Raw genomic sequence first — 24457 nt, forward strand, 5'->3', positions numbered from 1 at the left:
GCATAAATGTGCATGACACACTTATATTAAGTAGTTTGCATGTGTTTGTTGCCTCGTTGCAAACACGTGGCAAGTTTTACAATATATACATTTAAACAGATCGTATGCCTCTTTGAGGTGGCATTGAATAAACATATAATCCATATATCCTGCATTTTGCGTTATGACAAGCTGTAGACACTTCTTCGTCATGCATGGCTGTCGGCTTCACAAAACTGCTCCTTTTTAGTCTTCCTGCCTCACCCGTTTTCATCATAAGAGTCTTGCATGAATAATTCAGTTTTTTTTTTTTTTTACCACTACCAAAATAGTGAATTTGTCATGATCATGTGAGTCAGTCTAAACAAAACTATAAAGTTGCCATTTAGTGCATTGATTGCACATCGCAATTGCGCATCGTTGGATTTGCTCTTCAATATTTGGACTCTCAGTAGTGATTATTAAACCACACTGAACTGAGCTCAACTGAACTGAACTTAAACACTACAAACTGAACTACACTGTTTCAATTTCCTATGACCTTTTATGTGAAGCTGCTTTGACACAATCTACATTGTATAAGCGCTATACAAATAAAGGTGAATTGAATTGAATTGAATTGATTCAATATGTTTTATTGTTCTGTGATATCTACATAGCAGGTATGACGCTTGGGCATGTTTAAAAATGCATTTAGGGTTGTATTTTGAAGCTTCAACATGTGTAAAAAACAGTTAGAAATGAATATCAATTTCTGCATAAACAAGTTTTTTGGGGTATTTATAATTCAGAAAAATCCCAGTATGAGCTAAGTGATATGACGTGATGCATAAAAGTGCATTACACATATATTAAGCAGTTTAAATGTGTTTGTTGCCTCATTGCAAACACGGCAAGTTTCACAATGTATACATTCAACTAACAAAGATACATTTAAACAGACCTTATGCCTCTTTGAGGTGGCATTGAATAAACGTATAATCCATATATCTGCATTTTGCGTTATGACAAGCTGTAGACACTTAGTCATGCATGGCTTTCATTATGAACATAGGCATGGCTGTCTTAAAACTGACGTTTCGACAGTGTCGAGATCCCGAAGTGCAAGTTATTCGAAACACTGTACCAAAGCATGATTCGAAACACCCAGGTCAAGTGATTAAAGCGATTCAAAGCATAGGCCATTTCAGAAGCGTTTTGAGACCTGGCGAATCTGCGTTTAACAGACAGGGATGACAAAACGTCTATCTCAAATAGCCCAGTGGACAGTGCATGTGCACAAAGGAACTGTGCTGCAAATGGCCCGTGTTCGAATCCCGACTTGATATATTTTGTTAATGTTACCTTTTTATGACCAAAAAAAGACATATTTATTCACAAAGTGTTCATTTAAATGCCAGACCAATGTTAAAACATGTTACAAGAACATAGCATTTAAAAACTAACATCTATACATGTGTCTCCCTGCATTAGAACCCATTATTTTTGCATGCTAGTCAGGAACTCTCACCACTTCACTAAATCACTTGAAACCTCAGCTCTACAATGTGCGGTTCATTATCTCAATTTGCGTAACTGTTTTTTGCTGAGGCTGTTCCAGAGCAGTACATTAAAAAATGACCACTAGGTGTCACTGTAGAGGCGGGTTTCGGAAAAATTATTATATGTAACGTATAATTTAAACGTGTATATATATATATATATATATATATATATATATATATATATATATATATATATATATATATATATATATATATATATATATATATATATATATATATATATATATATATATATATATGTATGTATATATGTATATGTATGTATATATGTATGTATATATATATATATATATATATATATATATATATATATATATATATATATATATATATATATATATATATATACATATATATACATATATGTATATATATATATATATATATATATATGTGTATATATATGTATATATATATATATATATATATATATATATATATATATATATATATATATATATATATATATATATATATATATATATATATATATATATATATATATATATATATATATATATATATATATATATATGTATATGTATGTGTGTATGTGTGTGTGTGTGTGTGTGTATATATATATATATATATAATGTATGTATGTTCACAAACCGGGCATCAATAGATTACAGTTTCTCCTTCACAGCCGGCCTGCAGGGTTGATGACACACCATCTCCAGTAAATCAAGAAGAGCCTATGTGTCTTTCCGGGAGAGGTTGCATGTCATCTTAAATAATTTAGTAATGATCGTCAGCATCTCCTGACCTCCTGAGAATGGCTCTATTCTACATAATCTGCAGAACATGTTTACTGTCTACTATTTAAAATAAAACGAATCTGCATGTATTATGCAACAAACAATCATATGCTATATAGTCATATGACCATTATGTTGCATGTTTAAATCTGTGAATGGCTTGGTCTTGTCATGTCTGGAAAGAATTTGCACAATATGCACATTGTTTTTTTTGGTCATGACTCTTGTATGCATTTTGCAAATGCTTTCATCCAAAGCAGGTTTTAGTGCAATGATGTGTGCATTTTGATCAGTTTATGCATTCCCCATGGGAATTTAACCAATGGTGTTGCTAGTAGGATAATGATTTGAAAGGAAATCTTTCTGACAAGCACTATAGATGGTAGTTTTCTTGTCTTATTATTGAGCTGTAACAGTAATATTGTATTTGCACAAAAGCTGTGCAGTACAGGCAGTTTCGTGTTTTGTCAAAAAAAGAGACAGATCCACACTCTACTTAACTTTCTTGTCAGTTGAGATGTTAAATATGCTTGAAGGGCTTAAATGAGTTTTTAACATGCTGCTGCTATATGCTGCTCTACTTGACTGGAGTTCTGTCTCTCTTTTTGTGCATTGTCTCACCCACATGCTGGAGTCTTGTTCTACTCATCGATTTCTTTGTCTGAGTAATACTGGCAGGTGCTTTGATCCTATTTTAAACACAGAGCGATGTGAACGGAGCGGTAGGAGGAGAGCTTCTCTCTACTACCAAACGCAACAGGAAATAAAGTTTGGATTGATTTTAGCTTGATAAGCAATCTAATTAATTTCTTTTGTTTTATGTTTTGACTTAATTACATTATCCCCCCCACCCCCCCAACCCCGTTTTTAAGCAAGAAGCGCGAGTCGGTGGAAGTTCATTAATTCAGCCGATGAAATATACAAATTAGATCAGACAATAGATTGGGCTTTGTGAATGAGATTATGAAAATTGAATTCAGAGTTTAGATTTATAATTTAAAGGCAGTCAGTAGTCGCACCGCTTCAGGGTTCTATAGTAATTCATTTAGTCGCCAGTGCAATATTAACTTGTCCGAAGCTTTTTCATTGCCACTGTGATGGGTCGTTTGTGGACTCATAGTATTAATCTGAGGGCAGTGTTCTCTCTTCCCCTGTAATGAGAAATCTGTCCATAAAATGTCTTAATTTGCACCCTTTAATGTACTATAGAGACTGTAAGTTCAATGTTTATGGAAATGTGGAGTTATTTAGACCTAAACCAGGGCTCGAAATTAACGTTTTTACTTGGTAGCACCGGTGCTCCCAACTTCAAAAATTTAGGAACACCAGAAAAAAATTAGGAGCACCAACTAAAAATGAATGAGCACCACTGCAAATTGTATATTAACAGAATTATTGTATTTGAAACAACATCAATCAGGTCTAACAAAAACCAGAAACAATTATCTAACTAAAACTGTGATAACTTATTGATATGTGTGTAATAATTCTAAAATGAAAGTCTAATAATTATAAAATATTAATGATGGCAATAATAAGCTAATAACAATGAATTATATTTCTCATTATCATGTGAGTTATCTGCTAGCAAAAGTCCCACTGTTACATTATGAAAAATAAATCTATGGTTTGCATACAGTAAATGAAGTCTTGCAGTAAGAAATTTTGCCCTATTGTTTTTATATGCATGTCAATTTAATAAACAAGTAATATTTCTGCTACAAAACATAAACGTAAAATTATAATAAAACATTCAGTTCAATGCTAAAAGCTGAAAAGCAGTGAAATTAGAAAAATAATATGCATCGACAAAGAACAGACAAAAGAAAGGAAGAAAAGTCTCACTTCTATTTAAAAGAGAAGAAAAAGTATTTAAAAGTTTTCGGTCCATGTCCATGACAGCAACCTGTGCACATGCATCTGTGTTTGAGAAATAGAACATGTGCACGATCAGGTCTCGTTATGTGCTGATTTACATTTTTCTGTGTTTGTGGAAAAAAGGAGTTGAGTCAGCTGACCCAATAGATGAGCGGTGCAGAGCAGGATTATCACGATGACAACCCGTGCAACACCATTCCTTGTCATGAGCTGCAGTTTCAGTTTAAATTTCTTTGGCGATGATGTATACAGTGTCAGATTTTACATTCAGTGGCCATTTGCACTGAATCCGCAGTAAGTGCAATGCATCAAGATTTGGGCCATTAAACTGCTGAGCCACTCCAAGACGTTCAACATTCTCTTCGAAATGTTGCGGATCAACATTCACCACATGATCGCTATCATCGGCACCATTATTTGTAATTTAAGATGGGTTTGCAAACCTGTGTACTTTTCATTGCGTCTTTCTCAAACCTGCTCTACAACCATTATATGCAGTCGCACAAATGCTCCCAAATATATTATGAGGTCGCATAGATTAAAAATGGTCGCAATTTTGAGCCCTGTAAACCAGGTTGATACCAGAGATCAAAGGAGAATGGCCAGACTGGTTCAAGCTAATATAAAGGCAAATCAACTAACCACTTATTTCAGCCAAGCACCACACAAGAATATCTCTGAACACACTGAACCTTGAAGCAGATGAGCTACAAGAGCAGAAGACCACACCGTGTGCCTCATTTCTCAGCTAAAAGCAGGAAACTGAGACCACCATTTGCTCCAAAAGTCTCACCAAAATTGGACAAAATAACACTGAAAAAAAAGTTGCTGAATTTCTGCTGCAGCATTCGCCTGGTATGTTCAGAATTTGGCATAAACAACATAAAAGCACAATGAGGGATTCAAGATGGGAATCTTGGTGTGGTGAATGTATTCTTGGTACACTTTGGACCCATTAGTACCAATTGATCATCATTTGAACCACACAGACTACCTGGGTTTATTTGTCTGAACTTGACCATCCTTTAATAACCACAGTGCACCTAATTTGACGATTAATTTATTCACCTTTCTGTAAAAAATTAATCTTTTTCAAATATTTCCACAGTGCTTAATGGAGAGATGTTTCAACACATTTTTTTCAACGTAATAATTTTAGAAAACTCTAGAAGTCTCTAATTTTTTGTCTTTGCCATGATGACACTACATTCTATTTTACTAGTTATTTTTTCAATATATTAGTATTCAGCTTAAAGTGCAATTTAAAGACTTAACTGGTTAGATTTGGCTAGATTAATGTCATTAATAGGTTAATGACGCAGTTTATTCAACAACAGTGGTTAGTTCTGTAGAAAAAAATCTATTTAATAATAAGACTAATAATATTGAACTTAGTATTTGTTTTCTTACAATTTTTTTGAATAATTATTTTTATTCCAGCCCAACTAAAAGAAATAAAACTATCTAGTGATGAAAACTTTCAGCAAATCATCCCAAACTGTTACATAAACTTGAAAATAAGTTCACTACACTCAAATTGGCCTCTACCAATCCAATAGAGCGCCTTTGGGATGCAGTGGAACAGTTGATTTGAACTATATGGGTGTGCAGCTGACAAATCTGTCATCTCAACATGGATCAGCAGGTCTAGTAGTAACGTTTCCAGCCCCTTGTTGAAACCCTTTGTGTATATTAGATTGGATTTATTTCCCTGTGTCGAATGACTGGTACTGTAGAATTGGCTACACTCCTCTGGTACATGTGTACAGTTCCTAATTCCAGATACACCATGGAGAACTGGATTGGAGCTCATAGCAGGGGGCAAATGGAGAGCCACAGGTGCGAAGCGAAAGAAAGACAGAAGTGAAAGATAAGAGATTTTTAGCAGAATGGTCAATGGGGGAGAGAGAGAGACAAAGAAAGCCAATTGTGGGTTCATTCGGGGTGTGGCATGGTGGCAGACACCACACTAGCTCATTACCTCAGCCTTTGTGCTCTATACAGCAAACCACAAAACAAGCACACACACATACACACTTCACCTCCAAACAGCAGCCCTGCTCCCAGCACCAAAGGATCTGGCAAGAGAAGATGAAAGTGCTTTAATTCAGAGCGTTTTAGCTTTATTGTTTATGGCTCGGCTATTACTGAAAATGAGCACGAGAGAGGCTTCAAGATGCAAAAGCGCACAATAGCTGCATTGTTTTTAGGCTCTGTAATTAATGAAGAAGGTATGAGTGTCTCTCTCTTGTGATTGCTCGCTGGGTCATTCTGTTTCCCTCTTTCAGTTACAGAATCTCCCAGGATGTTTTCTTTCTTTTGATTGCCAGCCAAGACCGCAGTGACAAGAATCCTTGTGTGGCATTTCAGAAACTTGCATGGCAGAATTCCCCTTTTAATGCTTGCAGTTCCAAGAGCTTTGCCACCCCGTTATAACTGACAGATACCATGCCATGTGTTTTGAACTTTTAGACTGATCAAATTTCATCCCTCTGTATAATTATTGAAATCCAACTGCTCTGGCTCTTGGCTTGCGTTCACAAGCTCAAAGGGAACTGCTAGCATACCGTTGAGGCACATGCAAAGCTTGGCATGGGGCCTAACAGAGAGGTTTGCTTTCCTTATACAGGATCAGGTGTTTCTCATAATAAACGACAGTCAAGCGACTTGTCTCGGGTTTATAAAACGAAACTTTTTTTTTTTTTTTGAACATGAGGAATTCTACCCACGTTTCTCCTCCTTTTTTGTTTTGTTTATTTTCTGGTTTTGTTAACGGTATTCGTAATTATATGTAAGGAATATGTTTTGAAATCCTCAGGGGGAGGATGTTTAATGCTGAAAGCAGTGGTTTTGGGACAAGGAGTGTTTAAAGGTGATTATGGAAATTTCCTCCTGGGTGGCGCATTCCTTTTTAAGGCACAGCAGAACGGAGGCCTGGATAAACTGCTGCTATAAATACACGAGTGTGATCAGCTGACGTTGATGGGGAAGTGAAAAACTAGAGATCCACAATGTATAATGGGCCCCAAAAGGCGTTTTGTCACTTTTTAAATTTGAATGTTATTGTATTAGATAACAAATGATCACATTTATTCATTTTATAAAAAAAATAAATAAAACACACTTTTTAGGCAAAATATAGCACACAAAAAGAATACCGCAAGGTTTTGCGTAGCTAAAAAGCTTTATTCCAGTTTTCTCAGTAACATGATCCTTTAGAAATTATTCTTATTTGCTGATTTGGTACTTAAAAGTAGGAATGCTCCGATCAGGATTTTTGCAGCCGATACCGGGAACCGATTCCTTGTCATGGTGATCAGATGATACAGAGTACTGATTCTGTTGCTAAAAGCTTTATAATGCATAAAGCACGTTTTCCCTCTAAGTATGATGCTTAAGTTTAGACCTTTCCTTACCTAAGAGAATAAATTAAGGATGCAGAATATAATCCCTTAAACACACCTCTTATAACCATTTAGATGTGAACCTGTCATGGCCAGAAGCAGCTTTACAGAAAATAATAGATGGCACAGACAAAAAAAATTGTATGAAAAAGTACAAACAATGCAATTTGGAAACATTGCAAATAATGAAAGAAGAATTCAACATGTCAAGAAAAAGTTTGTAGTGCAGATTTGATGCATAAGAATTTATAATACCTATAAATCCAATTATTCTTTACTAAAAGGAAAAAGGCATATAAACTACTGTTTATTGTAGTAAGTATATTACAAGAAATTATATTATAATTATTTATGGTAAAAAAAGAGATCGGCCAGATTAGCGAGTACCAATGGAGTCATTAAATGAGATTATCGGCCAATACCAGTCTCATCCCTACTTAAAGGCATTTCCTATTTACTATGTTAAAAACAGTTGTGCAGCATAATTAGCATAATTATTTTTATGATATCCGTGATACATTTTTTTAAGAATTCTTTGAAAGTGCAAAAGAACAGCATTCATTGTAAACCTTATGTATATTAAAATTGCTTAAATTACATTTCTTACCAATCCCACTTGGTAAGTTCAACTTTTGAACAGTGCATACTCCATTAGTGTGACTTAAAACTAGGGCTGCACAATATATCGTTTAAGCATCAAAATCGTAATGTGTATATCGGCAATAGTCTCATCTCAGGATTTTCAATATCAAGTATGGGTTATCGTTGAACAGGAGTTTGTAGATAAATGGCAAAGTTCAAACATTGGGAATTTAAAGTAATTTAATTTGCATTAGTTATTTTTTCTGTAAAACATATCAAGTGAGTTTAAATCATTTAGGCACAAGAAACATTTGTAGCCAATGGTGAAGCCTGCCAAGTGTCATTTTACCTGAGGTTTATCACTTTTAAATACTTGTGTCTAGCTGCCAATAAGACTTACAGAAAAACTGTGGTATTATTACCACCAAATATCTCGTTTAAAGTTCATTTGAACTGATCTATAATAATTTATGCAGATTCACTCCCATATAAAATCACCCCAACCATTTTAAAAGAATGAATTTGGCACAAATAGAGTTTCAATCCATCTGTTGAAATACATTTCATATCGCAATGCGTATTGCAGAAAAACTAAAGATTGCATTGTGAAATTTTTTTCCAATATTGTGCAGCCCTACTTAAAACATTTAGAAAAATGTAATTGGGATGAATTTTTTTTACATGCAAATTTTAAAATGGTAATAAAACGTAAAAAGTGAAGGAATTTCAGGAATAAAATTGTCTTTTTGCAAATGACACTTCGACATTTTGTAACTGCCACCATGATATACAGCCATTTTAAGTGTGGCTTAACTGTCCATAGACTTGTAGGTCTAAATAACATGACACAGTTCAAATCGAGTTGTAAAGGTCATTCACTGTCTCAATGCTTTCATCTTTTCTCTTCTCTTGAAGAGCAATTTTAGTTCTTCTAGTGCAGCGAAATACAATATCACGGCCTGGCTTAACCCCATATTGTCTCACAATCATCCTTAGTATTTGATATGACTTGATTCTGCTTTTTTTTGCTCTCTTTCTTTCTTTCTTTCTTTCTTATTCTTTATCTTCCCCTTGACTAATCCAATAAGGTGAAAAGAGTGTGGAAAAGAACATGTGACTGTAATACTGCTAATAGTCTCTTTATCGAATCTCATCTTTGTCAGTGAATTTAATGGGTGTAATGGGCTGTAATAATACGTCCTATGCCTCTGCCTCCCCTGCACCCCTCCTCTTGCCTTTCTTTTATCTTTCGCTCTTGTTCTGGTGTGGTGTCTGTGATATTCCTTTGTATGATTTGACTCATCAAGGCTTCAATGTAGAGCTAGCTGTAGGATGAGTACTGTAAAATGATGGTACTCCAATAGTTTATCAAGATGTCAAAATTCTTGTTTAATAATCAAATTCCATTATGATCCGTCCACTGTCTGCATGTGTTTTAATTGATCTTTTTGTTTTAGGATTGTGGGATCGAGGCTTTTACCATGAAAACCAAGATGTACGCAGCTTCCTAGGAACCAAATACACTAAAGTTCCCATGATGCACAGATCAGGTATGCCCATTTATCATTGATATTTGCATCTAAAGGTAAATTTACTCAACGCAAAAATAAAATTATGCCTAAAATCTGCGGGGTCTTAAAAAGTCGTCAATTTTAGGCCTTAAAGTCTTAAATCCACTGAAATATTGTGTTGTAGGTCTTGAATAATTTTAAATTGGTCTTAATTTTCCTATATCCATTTAAAGCTATATCCAATCGGGCTAACACCCATCCAATCACTGACAATATATTTCAATAAAAGTTTTAAGAAATGTTTATTTATTATCTCTATTTACTTAATAATATGGTTTAATTATCTTCCTTACAATAACAATTGTTTTAAATGTTTTTAACTTTTTTTTTAAGCCTTGTGTAAGTCTGAAGATTCATTCATTATGGTCTTAAAATGATCTTAAAAAGGTCTTTAAAAGTCTTAAATTTGACTTGATGAACCCTGTAGAAACTCATTTGTCCTAAATTAAGATATTTTAGGTAAAATCTGAGAGCTCCCTCATCCTCCATAGACATAAATGATCCCGACTCATTCAAAGTAGGGCTGGGCGATATGGCCTAAAATCATAATCTCGATTAATTAAATACTTTTTCTAGATTTTGATAATTGAACGATTATTTTATTTTCAGTGTATATATTTATTTCCTTTTTTTACCCCTCATTATAATTTGTACTGTAAATATACTCAACTATTAAAGGCAGCACATCTTGATCTAATGAAGGAGCAAATTTCTAATCTTTGTGATGTCAAAATAATTCAAGGGGCCCTACAGTTGGAGATAACAGAATGTAAAATTGCTGTGCCAGATATAAAACCTGTTTAAAATCTGTATATTAATGCCAAATGGCAAATGAAATGGGATGAATGTAAGAACAACAAATTGTGTGAAGTAAATCCATTTGTAGAATTGAATGCACTAAATTGGCCGTAGTGTATGTGTGAGAATGCAAGAGTGTATGGGTGTTTCCCAGTGTTGGGTTGCAGCTGGAAGGGCATCCGCGGCATAAAACATATGCTGGATAAGTGGACGGTTCATTCCGCTGTGGCGACCCCTGAATAATAAAGGGACTAAGCTGAAAAGAAAATGAATGAATGAATCCATTTGTAAATGAAAGAAATGAATATCATTTTGAAAATAGACATGAACAGGTTGTACGAGACGTAGAATCAGACACTCAAGACTAAAACACTCATATTTCTTGAAAGGGGAAGAAAAACTTATTTGTGACTTGTGTAAGAATAAAACATTTTAATAGGATTTTAAGGGAAATGTTTGAAAAGATGTCTTCTAGGAGAATTTTTAAATTTTTATCTTTAATCAAACTAAAAGATTGTATATAACTCTTCAGTGTTGTTGCTATTTGTATTTTTTTGTACAATGTATGTTTGTTAGGAAACTCATATGATTGTTATATATTCTATATTTACTGTAGTTTTTGCCATGCATATAGCTAATATGGCATTAAAACATAAATAAATAATCAAAGGAAGCAAATTAAGACATCTTGTGAAAAAAGGTCACATTTTAGTTTTAATTTAAAAAGCAAGTTTATTTTAGAAATAGAGAATTCATTTTGTAAACCAAATAACTGAAAATTTCTGTGTCGAAGTTGGAAATTAATAACTTGCATCCACTGTGAACAAAATTATCTAACCTTTTAAGGGCGTACTCTCACTAGGCACGATTGCCTTCAACCGTTCCAAAGCACGATTGTCCCCCCTCCCCCAACGACCTGCACTCACACTGCATTTTGCCTTCCGAATCGGAGCGCACTTGCGTCATTAATGATGCGTTTAACAGAAGAGAAGCGCTCTCGCTCAGCACAGTTGAGATTGCTTTACTTATAGTCGTTTGAGATGCAGTGAAATGCAGTCAAATACTTTGCTGAACAGGTCCACCACTTTTGACGCTCATAAATTATCATAAAAGTTCTCGTTCTTCATGTATTAGGAAGTTTGTTGAAGGTGCAGCTGACGTGCAGCGAGGGGTTTGGGTCTTTAATAAACTATGACAGTTTGCATTAATCGAAAAGTAAGAGTGATTAATAAATCCATATGAAACACTCCTTTAAAAGTGACGTTGCGCCTACGGTTTCGGGCTCAGGCGCACTTTGCACTCACACTATAAGCGTATTGCGCCAAAGCCGAACAGAACCGCACTCTGGCACACCTCCTCCAACTGGGCCAGGGCGGGCCAATTGAACTGCATCTGTGCCCGTTTCGGAGCACTCACACTTGTCAAACGAACCAGAAAACATGCCTGGGCAGGGTTCGATTAGTATAGTGTGAGTAAACCTGACTCTACTAAATGTTTGTATCCTAGGTGTGTACGGTCATTATGAGGACATGGAGAACATGGTGCAGGTTTTGGAACTGGGCCTGTGGGAAGGGAAAGCCAGTATTGTGCTGCTTTTGCCCTTTCATGTGGAGAGCTTGGCTCGGCTAGACCGTCTGCTGACCCTGGATCGGCTGGAGAAGTGGTTTGGGAAACTAAACTCCACAAGTATGGCATTATCCCTCCCGAGAACCAAGATGAGTAGCGCGGTCAATCTGCAGGTAATATACTAAACATTGCTCATATCACTTCCTACAAGGTTGTTATGAGCGTGCGAAATGCAATTTCAAAACATTTGGTTATAGATAAATATTCGTAACATACAATGCAGATAAGACTCATTTAGAAAGCTAATGGAAGATTTCCAGATATGACATTAGCATAATGAGAGTCAAGCATAGGTCATAGATTATTCTCATTCAGAAGGAAAGCTATTTTCCTTTTAATGGAAATTGTGTTTGCTGTGGAATTGCAGTCAGAGTTTGGAACGCAGTTTTATGTGTCTTAGGACACTGAGCTATGGTCTTTATTCTTTAAAACATTCTTCAGTTGTCCACTGTAAGAGATTTCTTGCTTTCTTGTGCTGTTCTCTTTTTGAACCCCAGCAGTTTGAGCTTGTTGCTTTGTTGCCCTGTGAGAATGCAGGTTACAGAGAGGTTTGGGTAGCCCGCTTTTCAGAGACAAAGCCCTGTTTTACTTGAGCTGAATTCAAATTAGTATTGAAACATGCAAAAAATTTATATTATTTGTATTTTTTGGGTTGAATTTAAACATCTACAGGTAAATGCATAATAAAAACATGCCATCATACATTTGCGACAATATGAAAAAGTTGTTAACTAACATAGTTAACAAAGAGTTAGCTAAGAACGGGGGGTGGGGTAGGGTGGTGGCTGGGAGTGATCACAAACTTAAGACCGGGGGTGAGCGATAACAAATAAAAGTCGGGGCGGGAGGAAAACATATTAAATACAATTTGAATAAACAGGAAAAATCAAGAGAAACATCAGAATTATAACATTTTTGTGGAAATGTTCATTCATTTATACATTTTCCTTCAGCTTAGTCCCTTATCTATCAGGGGCTGCTACAGCAGAATGAACCGGCAACTATTCCAGCATATGTTTTTACGCAGCGGATGCCCTTGCGGCTGCAACCCAGTACTGGAAAATAGTGGAAACTTTGTCATTTGTATACAGTTGAAGTCAGAATTATTAGTCCCCCTGAATTATTAGCCCCCTGTTTATTTTTCTCCCCAGTTTCTGTTTAACGGAGAGAAGATTTTTTCAACTCATTTCTAAACAAAATACTTTTAATAACTAATTTCTAATAACTGATTTATTTTATCTTTGCCATGATGACAATAAATAATATTTTACTAGATATTTTTCAGACACTTCGATACAGCTTAAAGTGACATTTAAAGGCTTAATTAGGTTAACTAGGCAGGTTAGTGTAATTAGGCAAGTTATTGTATAAATGCACTCAATTCCAAAATCATCTTACAATTGCTTGCCTGTGATCCCTATAAGTGTTTTCCATACACGTTAATGACTCTCCTGGCATCCCAAACATTCATGCTCCATCAAGACCCGGGCAGAGGCATGGAGCAGTGGCTCAGAAGCCCCTCAGAGTGAAGCCATGCTGGTTTTAGAAGCTCAGCAAGAGTCTCTTCAGCAGCTCGGCCACAGGAAGAAGCCTGGACTCAGACAGCAGAGAGTGACGGAGTTTGAGAAGAGCACAGATGGTTCTGTCTGCACTGCTGAACAGATCTGGATTTGGACATGACAAGTGACAGTGACTGCGGCGTGCTTGTTTGGGCTGTTGAGTTCAGTGGATGAAAGCATGTCTGGTACGATTGGCTCGTGGGTAAAGCGCATTTGGATTCTTTTGGTTTCTCGCGGTGGGTGGAAATGTCAAGTACGCCTTCGTAGAGCTCTTCTGGTGGATGGTGGAGGTGAAGTGTTTTGGAGCCTGATGAATGATTTTGTGACATCTGCTGGCTCTCCTCGTCTCTCCTCCCTCTCTTCGGTTTTCTCCAGTCTTTCCTGTCTTGCTGGCTGTTCTTCTTCGTCTTTTCTCTCTCTGGCCTCCCTCTCTCCAGGTCTGACCTCAGCTAATCCATCTCCTGCCCGGAGTCGACTGGTTCCTCCCACTCATCTTTGGTCTCCCTTTCTTTATTCATCACTTCATCCACCACCTCAATCTTTGCGTCTGCCCTTTCATTCGCACTCATTTCTAGCTGGTCAGAGTCCCTGCAGCTCGTCTTCTCTTTTCTTCTCTCACACTCGTTTCTTTTTTTTTGTCACACTCTCATTCTCTGTGCACCTCCACATTCACTTGGGTGGTTTTCTTTTTCTCTTTGCTTTCACTTTTTCTGTCCTCTGCTACCTGTGAAATATTAATTGGACTCATTTGTGTCCTTCTCTTCTGTGTTCAAAAGCTAATCTTTCAGTTTAAGGATCCACCTTACTGTTATGTGGAAATAAAGGGGAACAATAAAAGTACATGATTATGATTAAGTACACTGAAAATTCCAATAACTCGTACAGATGTAGTATAGTTATTAGTGTGTATATCCACCTTAATGATACTGCTGTTCATTAACATCTTAGAGTAACAAAGTTCAGTAAACAGTCAATTTATTTACACTATCCATGTGTTTGTAATTATGATAATGAGATTAAAATAATAAGGTAAGAAATACAGTACCTGACAAAAGTCTTGTCATCAATCACAATTGTAAGAGCAACAAATAATAACTTGACTTCTAGTTGATCATTTGGAAAAGTGGCAGAAGGTAGATTTTTCCGATTAATCATCTGCTGAACTTCATCTTAATCATCACAAATACTGCAGAAGACCTATTGAAACCTGCATGGGCCCAAGATTCAGAAATCAGTCAAGTTTGGTGAAGGAAAAATCGTGGATTGGGTTACATTCAGTATGGGGGTGTGCGAGAGATCTGCAGAGTGGACGGCAACATCAACAGCCTGAGGTATCAAGACATTTGTGCTGCCCATCACATTACAAACCACAGGAGAGGGCAAGTTCTTCAGCAGGATAGTGCTCCTTCTCATACTTCAGCCTCCACATCAAAGTTCCTGAAAGCAAAGAAGGTCAAGGTGCTCCAGGATTGGACAGCCCAGTCACCAGACATGAACATTACTGAGAATGCTTTCTTTGCCATTCCAGATGACTTTATTAGTTAATTGAGTCCTTGCAGAGATGTATGGATGCAGTCCCACACAATATTAATTCTTTTTCCATTGCACCATGACTTTATATTCTATACTGTACATTATTTCTGTTAAGTGACAAGACTTTTGTCTAAGGAAACTCAGACCTTACTCTCCTAATTAAGTAATTAAAAATCAAGGCATGATCATATTTTATTTTGGTAAAATAAGCGTAATCTAGAGGCCTTTGCCTTTCATATAAGCCACTTCTGATATCAAATGACCAGCTAGAAGTCAAGTTATTATTTGTTGTTCCTAAAACTTGTATAGGCAACAAGACTTTTGTCAAGTGGTGTAGAAATTTGTAATATTAAGCAGTATATAAGCCATAATTAAGCAGTATTCTTTGTACATCTTAAACAATTGGAACCAGGTGACCCTGTGATTTTACAGTACAAATAGCTGCCAGAATTTAAAAGGACCTTTGACTTTTTTAATTTTTGATTTTACACAGGAGAGATTTTTCCCCAAAATGTGATGTCACCTTGATAAAGTAATTTTTATATAATAAAATACTGGAGTAAAACGTTTAGAGCAGTAAGTTTTTTAAAAATTATTTATTTCTATTTAAAATAACAATTTAAAATGTAATTTATTCCTGTGATTTATTATAATTCCAGTTACATGAAAACTAATTCCAGTTACACTTCAGAAATACACATAAATATATACATGCATACATACATGTACATACATACATACATACATACATACATATACAGTACTGGTCATAAGTTTGGGGTCAGTAGGATTTTTAAATGTTTTAAAATAAGCTAGTCCTGCTCACCAAAGATGCATTTATTTAATCAAAAATACAGTACAAGTTGTAAAATTATTAAATGTTATTGCACTATAAAATTAAAACTGTTCAAAAGTAATTTATAATTTAATTTAGTTATTTATTCCAGTGATTTTAAAGATGAATTTCAGCTCTATTTAGAGTCACTATTTCAGTCTTTCTTCTTCTTCTTCTTCTTCTTCTTCTTCTTCTTCTTCTTCTTCTTCTTCTTCTTCTTCTTCTTCTTCTTCTTATTATTATTAATGTTAATAGTGATAAAAGCAATATTGACTAGAGTAATAATTTTATTTGAAGCTACATAAAATAAGAAAGCAGTTGTTTAAAAATGTATAAACATTTAACAAGTAAACAATTTTTTACATTTAATAAATGCCACCTTGACGAACAGAATAAACTTCTTTAAAAAAAACATTAAGAAAAAAATTTAACTGACCCCAGACTTTTGACTGGTAGTTTACATACTTGTATGTACATGCAAATGTGTGCACACACATATACATATATGTATGTTTGTGCCTGTGTAAATTAAAAACTAAGTAATATATAATTGTACATGGATTTAATATATTTTTTACATTTTATTTTAAATTTGACAGCTCTAAAATTTAGTTTAAGAATTAATTCTTGTCTCTTTTAATTGTTTTTAAGGCCTCCTTTGTTGCCCCAAGGGGTCCCCAGAGCCTCTTTTGAAATCCCCTGCTATAGGGTTTCCATCCCAGAGTAATGCTGCAGGCAGATGACAAAACCATCTTAACCACAAGGTTAGTTTTATCCTCAAGGTAGACAGCAGATGTCAAGACAAATGTGTCAGGAAGAGTCCGGTGGCAGGAAAGGCTATGGATTTAGAAAAGTAGAGGTTAAAAGACAGACAGAGAGTAGAAAAAGGTACAACAAAATTGACAGTTGTAGAACTAGACAGGTCAAACAGGGCACAAGCGTTCCCAGGGCGTGCAGAGAAGCGAACGGTCACTGTAGTGAGGCCTAACGTTTTGTTAAAATCTTGTAATGGCGGGTGAGAAATAGAAGCGCCTGCATGCCATGTCTGCAGACACGGCACGGCCCGAAAGAACAAGATTTTGACATTAACATGAGCGGTAAGGATGCCCAAGAGAGACCTAGAAGCTTGTTTTAAAAGAAACCCAGCGACAGCCCAGACATGACTCCCTTTTTTTGGACTTGCTGTGTTCATATAAGTGATGCCCCAGCGTGCGGAAAGAGGCCGAAAAGTCCTGCCACGGCTGCATGACATGAATAGAGCTGTATTACTTCTCTGACAAGCTCTCCTGCTGCTCTCTCGCTCTCCACATCTTTCTGCTCTCTGTTTCTCTGCTCTTTCATGCTCTGGCTTTCCTTTTTTTCTTCTGCCACACACACACACACACACACACACACACACACATACACATTCTTTCTCGTGTAGTATCTGAAGAAATATCACTGTAGGTCAGATACACTTGATTCCTCCACTTTTATATGGGCAGTGACAGAAGAGGCGCGCTGAGTGCCGCTTCCCTCTCCCTCTTTCCGATCCGGTCGAAGTGAGCAAACACAACCTCCATCTCAAGGCGTTAATAGCATTTCCACTTTTTATCCATCATCTCACCTCAGAGCCTCAGCCTCCAACATGGCCGCTCTGTCACTCGTGGGTTGCTCTAGGCCTTCTGTCAAGCTCTCGCATGGACGTCTTTAGTCTCGGGAGGAGCTGCCATTATCCTGATTTCCAATCCGTGCGCTTGTCTATGCGCTAATGTAGCCATGCTGCGTGGCTATAGGGGCCTGGCTTTAGGGCAGGATGACCCAAATTGGACTGACGTGCAGCTGGAGAGGTGAGTGGCTGTGAGGGAGGTGGAATGGGGTTGAGTGCTGGAGAGAGGGAGAGAGAATGAGGAAAGGGCAAGAGCCGGATAAAAATATCCGCTCTGGTGGTGAGGCCGGAGCTCAGGAGCGGTTAGTGCCAGGCGATAGCCGCTAACAAGAGATTGAGTCTGGACTCCATAACGAGCACGAGGGGTCGAGGGGTCACCGTCTGCCTGATGCCTGGCAAACACACACAGCCAGACACACTGACCTTAAGAGTCTGATGCAGGGCTACACAGAAAACGCTCATACATACACACACACACACACACACACACACACACACTTGCCGTGCCAAGGCCTGTGGATGCCAGTGTGGCTGTAATTGGATTGCACAGTTCTCTGTGTGTGCCAGAGAGACAGAGGGAGTCAAGCTAACATACACACTCATTGATGAGGTCATGAAGTGGATGTGGTGTGTATGCCAGGACTTGGGAAAAGCCTGTCGTGTTTGAACAAGTGTTTGGGAGAGCAATAGCATGCTGCGATTAAAATACTTGTTCATAATCGACATTTCGTGTTTATTATGTTTTTGGGGGTGTAAGACCCTCTTGTGAAAACCTTTCGCCACGGTCGTTAATAGCGAGAGATTTTAGGTTATTGTTTGTCATAAATATTTCTTGCAAGCTATTAAAGTGTATTCTGTTAATTTCATTAAGGACTGTTTTAGTGCTTTTACAGATTTTTTTACAGTCATAATCAGTCAGCCTGCCAAATGATGAGATCATTTTAGTAGTTAATGAACAGGAAATACTTAATAAAATAAAATAAACAAGATTTATACATCAAATTGAATGTCATTTTTATGAAAAATAAAGATTAATAATTGATTGACCACTGATTAATATTTACCCCCCACCACCCTTAAAAACAACACATCACCCTCTCATTACAAACCCCTTAAATTCGTCTTTGAAACGTTTACAAAGAATGTTTTAATGAGATTTCTGTTCAGTTATACCAGCAATTTGACACTTCAAAAGATATCCATATGGATCAAATAGTTCAATGCAAGCTGTCTGAAGAGATATTATCGCTTTACGTGATCAACAGCTTTAGTTTAGTTTCTTCTTTTCTTCATATTATTTTTAAAGACATAAATAAAGAACAGATCAAAGTAAACATCTCCTTGGGTTAATTAAAAATATCTTCATTCGTGTTTTAAAGATGAACAAAAGCTTTTAAGTAATGAATATATATATATATATATATATATATATATATATATATATATATATATATATATATATATATATATATATATATATATATAGTTTACCAAAAAATAAATTACTGAAAAAGAAGAGCAAAATTGTGTTTGATTTCAATTACAAGAGCTTTTTCTGTAGCAGTGTTCTGATGGCTGCTTGTCTCCCTCTGTCACTTTGGCTTCATGTACTGTATCTTTTCTCTAAAGTTGGAGGCTCCCCCTGGGGGAGGGGTTCTGTAACTGCTTCTACTCATTCAAACTGAGAGGGTCTGTTTTTCATACCTCGCTTAAATGATTTAAGATGATTTGACAGATTTGGATCTTTAAATCTTAATGTTGGATCTTTGGCAAATTTGGTTCTTCAAACATGTTCACAAATTAGATTAATATGTCTGGATAATCTGATCTGAGATCTGAGCAGTGTGTGTTGTGAAGGACTGATCTATCGATCAACGAAATCATGATCAGCAATGCAACAATTGGCTGACTCCACAGCAGCGTAATGACATCATTTGATTATATTATCCATCTGAGCAAAATTATATAAAATTCGTAATAAACGGTTTGTTAAATATGATACGTAATAACTTTCCACCTTTGTTGTGGGCTTTAGGCTTTAGACTTTCATGTGTCAAGAGTATTTAGGAATTCATTTAGTTTCACTTTTAGAGCGGATTTTCTTTATTAGATTTTTATATTATAGTAGTTAAGATTCTTGATCGCCGTTAGGTGTTTTGCAAAGCATCAAATCACTGTCATATTAGCTGATAAAACATGTGCATGACTGCAAACATTATTATTCCTTTTTATATAAAAAACTGTCAAATATTGTGCATGTTTGTTATAATACACAAAGCTGGGTCAGTAACTTAAAATAATACACTTTTATATCTAAAAAGTGCATATTAATAAATGTTCTCTTTGAACCTCTTGGGGAGAACCACCCCATTTTTGTACTTAAATTTTGGAGTGCAGATTGCATAAGTTTTATTTATATATATTTTATATGTATATAAACATAAGTATTATTATTAATTATCACAAATTTTGAATGTGTATATATAAACATTTTAAACAATTTTTTCATTTTCTACTACTGTAAGAAAATATCAGCATTCGGTACATACTTTCAGCATCACCTTTGCTTAAAATGACCCTATCTAATCCTGTTTATATGAAATGAGCCTGCTCCTGAGCAGATTTCAGCTACCAGATCTGTTGCTATGACAACAACTCTCAGATGAGTTTTGAAGAACGAAACGATCCTATATCATGTCAACTCGCCAATAACCAAATCCAGCTCCAAGTGAGTAATCCACATACGAAGAACGGACCCCTGGTCACTCCGATGATTTTAAACCACTGCCACTGAGTATTTAGTACTGAAGTGCAGTATTTAGTCTTTTAATAGTTTGTTGTAGGATTTGCAATGTGGTTGTAGGTTATAGAGTTAGTTCACCCCAGAATTAAATTGTCAGCATTTACTAACGCACCATTCCAAACCATTACGAATGAATCTTCAAAACACAAGGGATGTTTTTATTAAATCTGAGAGATTTCTGTTCCTCCATTCAAAGTCTGTTCCCTCAAAACCTCCCTTCAGAATATTCCTAAAAAGAGTTTTCAAAAATCCATATTAATTGACTGATTTAATCCAAGTCTTCTGAAGCAAAACTATTTTAAGGGGTCAGCGTAGGCAGAAAGCTATCAGATTTGATTTAAGATATCTTGTTCTTGGTATTTGAGTTCTGAAGAATGTCGTATGGGTTTGAAAGGACTCAAGTGTTAGTAAATAATGACCAAACTTTCACTTTAGGTTTAACTACCCTTTAACTGAATGAGTTGTTTTCTTTTTTTAAATAAATCACTTTAAAACTGCTTTAGTATTATTGTTGTTATTTAACCAATTTAGAATAAGAGAAGATTGGGTCACACTTTATTTTGCAAATGGACCATCAAAATAAACTGTTACCGAAGATTCTTATTTTTCCATCCTCCACTTTCCCTTTTGCTTTAGCATTTGTCTGTTAAAGAATAAATGTTACTGTCACACTACAATTCTTTTGATTTAATATATGCATTTCGTATTTGTTAACACCGCACTGTGAACCAGCAGGTTTGTGCTTCTCACAGAGTTCTTATGATTTTTCCAGGAAGCTGATAAACGGCGTGTTTTTTTTTTATAGCAGAATGTGATGCAAAGGATAGACAAAAAGAAGAATACTGAGCATGAAGAAAAAGGGGAAGACAGCGAAGAGGAGAGAGAATGTAAATTAGACATAAGACAGTGATAAAAAACTCTGCCAGTGAATAATGCCCAAGACGTATTTTGAAATCCAAACTGACTGCCGTGATGCTGCAAAGCTAAATAAAACAGTTGGAGTTACTGAAAGCTCTGGGTGCCACCAGTGGGCCATCTCCACCCCTAAAGTTTCCATGCACCATCACTCTATAGAAAATACAACATGCAGCCAGCTCCAGGGCTGTTGCTTCTTCTGCGTTATTCATGAGCCCTGTTTTTATAGTTGTGTTTATTGATGTAGGCGCTTGAATTATGCTACAGTATAACGCTGCAGAGTTTGCTTAAAAAAAATAAAAATAGAGCTGCATTTGGAAAACTTTAGCTTGAGAAAGAATCAGACAGGAAGAGAGAGTGAGAAGAGAAGAAAATAGAGACGCTCCATTTCCACCCAATGAGCAGCATTAGAGCTGAACCATGTTTACACAGCCCTCCTCCTCGCTCCATCTCTCTCCCTCTCTCTTTTTTCCCTCCATCTGCCCATCACATTTACTGCATTAGTTAGGAGTCTGTGTGCCATATTACTACATAATATTTATTAGCCTCCTTTCATCTGCTTCCAGTGCAGAAACTACTGTACTCATCTGCAGACCCATCACTCAATCCTAATGCCTGCTGGGCACGTCTCCTCTCTGTAAATGTGTCATTAATTCATTTGGGGCTCGCTGCACCGGGGGAAGGTTTACCTGGAGGGGGGTGTCCTGGGAGCTGCGTGGGATTTCGTAGGAGCGAGGCCAAGCTTCACTGGCTTCAAATGACTCAAAACTAATGGCTGGGTGGCATCTCAGAAAATCTTGCGTGTAAGTGAATATGCAAAATGAGCGTTTTTCGACCATCAGAGCCCGTGGGGTTTTTCAGGTGAACCCTTCCACGATGACTGAATATTTAAACGCTGATTGTTTTTAAAAATGAAGTGACCTCAGCAAATCTGCACATCTCAAGAGGTGCCTCCATCCCAAGGAGAAAACGAGACAAAGAAAGAGGCGTGCTATTTATAGAGCCTGTCACAATGCAGGCTGGGAGATGTCTGCTAATGTTGCATGTGACTGTAATTGCCGGAGACAGCGTTGTCGTAGTAACACACAGCGCCATGTCACAGCAGTGGCAACAAGCTGCTTCAGGTCAAGGCTATGCGGCCCAGGAGCGGGTCTGCCTTTAAAGTTCCGGGAAATATCAAAGATGCAGCGGGAAAGCTGGAGTGGTGCAAGGAAATACCCTTGGAGACAACACAGAGAATTAATTAAGGGAAAATAAATGCACTCGATGTGGTGTCATCCTCTATATCAAGGACATACAGCCGTAAGAGAGGGTGAGGAAGCCTCAGGAGACGGAGAGGAAGAGAGATTGTCACTCTCCGGGACATGAATACATGCTAAGATACAAGCCTGGACATTTGGATCAGAGCAAGAAAAAGACAGAGAGCACACGGGAGCAGGCGAGAGTGGAATTAAACAAGCGGCGGATGGTCAGATGAGGGATGAGGATGCCACAGAGGTGGCTGAGCGGCCGACAGGATGAGGCAGTGATGAAGTGACGGGGGAAAGGGGTAGGGGAAGGAGAATAATGGATGAGGACAATAGAAGTGCATTAGTGCAGGTGTGTGCCGAGATTGTTGAGAGGGGGAGAGAGAGAACTGCAGTGCTAGTGAGGTGACAGCCTCTCCCACCTCTCTTCCTCATTATCAACCTCTCTGTCCACATTTCTCTTGTTTTCCGCCCCTTTCCCCTTTAAAAACCTCGGATTCAAATCACAGTTCCAGCACCAGGGTCGTGCACCCATCCAGAATTGAATATAGAATGCATTTTAATTGGGGGATTTGAATTAAGATATCAAACAGGATGCACAATTACTTGAGTTCTTTTTGAAAATAAAATCCGTACACTCTGTGACTTGATTTGCAACACCTCCAGGTTTTCAGACATGCAAGGCCAGTGTTTTGAATGACTGTTTGAATGGCAAAATCAAAAAAAATTAATAAAAAAAAACTTCCTGCCAAACCTACATTTAAATGACATTTGAGATGACTACCCCGTGATGCATGAAACTCTGCATAATGATGCATACTTGCATAGTAAAGCAATGGAAAAAAGCAATGCAGTGAAACTAAAAAATATATAGAGCTATATTAAATGAACGATCTATTGGGAATGCGTTCAATCTCTTCAGCTCTGTCTGTATTCACAAGAAGTACTACTGTACATATTAAAGCAACGTTTATAGTTTATTGATTGGGTCACACTTTATTTTGATGGTCTATTTGTTGAATTTAAGTTGCATTGCATCTACATGCTAACTAATTCTCAGTAGATTTTAAGTAGACTGTTAGATTGGGCTTAGAGTTGGGGTTAGTGTAAGTTCAAAGTCCAAAGACATGCGCTATAGGTGAATTGGAATGAAATGTATGTGTGAATGAGAGTGTATGGGTGTTTCCCAGTAATGGGTTGCAGCTGGAAGAGCATCCATTGCGTAAAACATATGCTGGATAAGTTGGTGGTTCATTCTGCTGTGGCGACCCCTGATAAACAAAAGGGACTAAGCCGAAAAGAAAATGCATTTTCTGACTTAACCAACCAGCCAATAAAACAGTGGGTTGCACAAGTAATAACAACTTTAACATAAGTAACTAAATAATTTGAAGACGTGTCATCCTGCCGATGGTTTCACAAAGCCTAGTGCACAGAAGGACGAGCCGTGCCAAAATCAACAAAAATGAAAGGGGACATTCAGACAAAGTAAAAAGTTTTTAAAAGACAGCCAATGACTAATATTCAATTAAATTCAATTCACCTTTTTTTGTATAGCGCTTATACAATGTAGATTGTGTCAAAGCAGCTTCACATAAAAGGTCACAGTAAATAGGAACAGTGTAGTTCAGTTTGTAGTGTTTAAGTTCAGTTCAGTTTAGCTCAGTTCAGTGTGGTTTAATAATCACTACTGAGAGTCCAAATATTGAAGAGTAAATCCAACGATGCGCAGCTCTACAGATCCCGAACCATGCAA

General features: G+C 36.7%; 1 protein-coding gene across 2 annotated transcripts in view; it reads left to right on the plus strand.

Moving 5' to 3' along the window:
• Positions 1-24457, plus strand: part of serpinh2 (serine (or cysteine) peptidase inhibitor, clade H, member 2) — a 36703-nt gene that overhangs the window by 6619 nt on the left and 5627 nt on the right. For both annotated transcript variants that reach the window (XM_056461230.1, XM_056461231.1), the window contains exons 3-4: positions 9624-9716; positions 12042-12274. In XM_056461230.1, coding sequence (XP_056317205.1) covers positions 9624-9716; positions 12042-12274 — 326 coding nt within the window. The remainder of the gene's footprint in view (positions 1-9623; positions 9717-12041; positions 12275-24457) is intronic.

Source organism: Danio aesculapii, chromosome 7 (assembly GCF_903798145.1).
Source record: "Danio aesculapii chromosome 7, fDanAes4.1, whole genome shotgun sequence".
In the NCBI taxonomy this organism is placed as follows: Eukaryota; Metazoa; Chordata; class Actinopteri; order Cypriniformes; family Danionidae; genus Danio; species Danio aesculapii.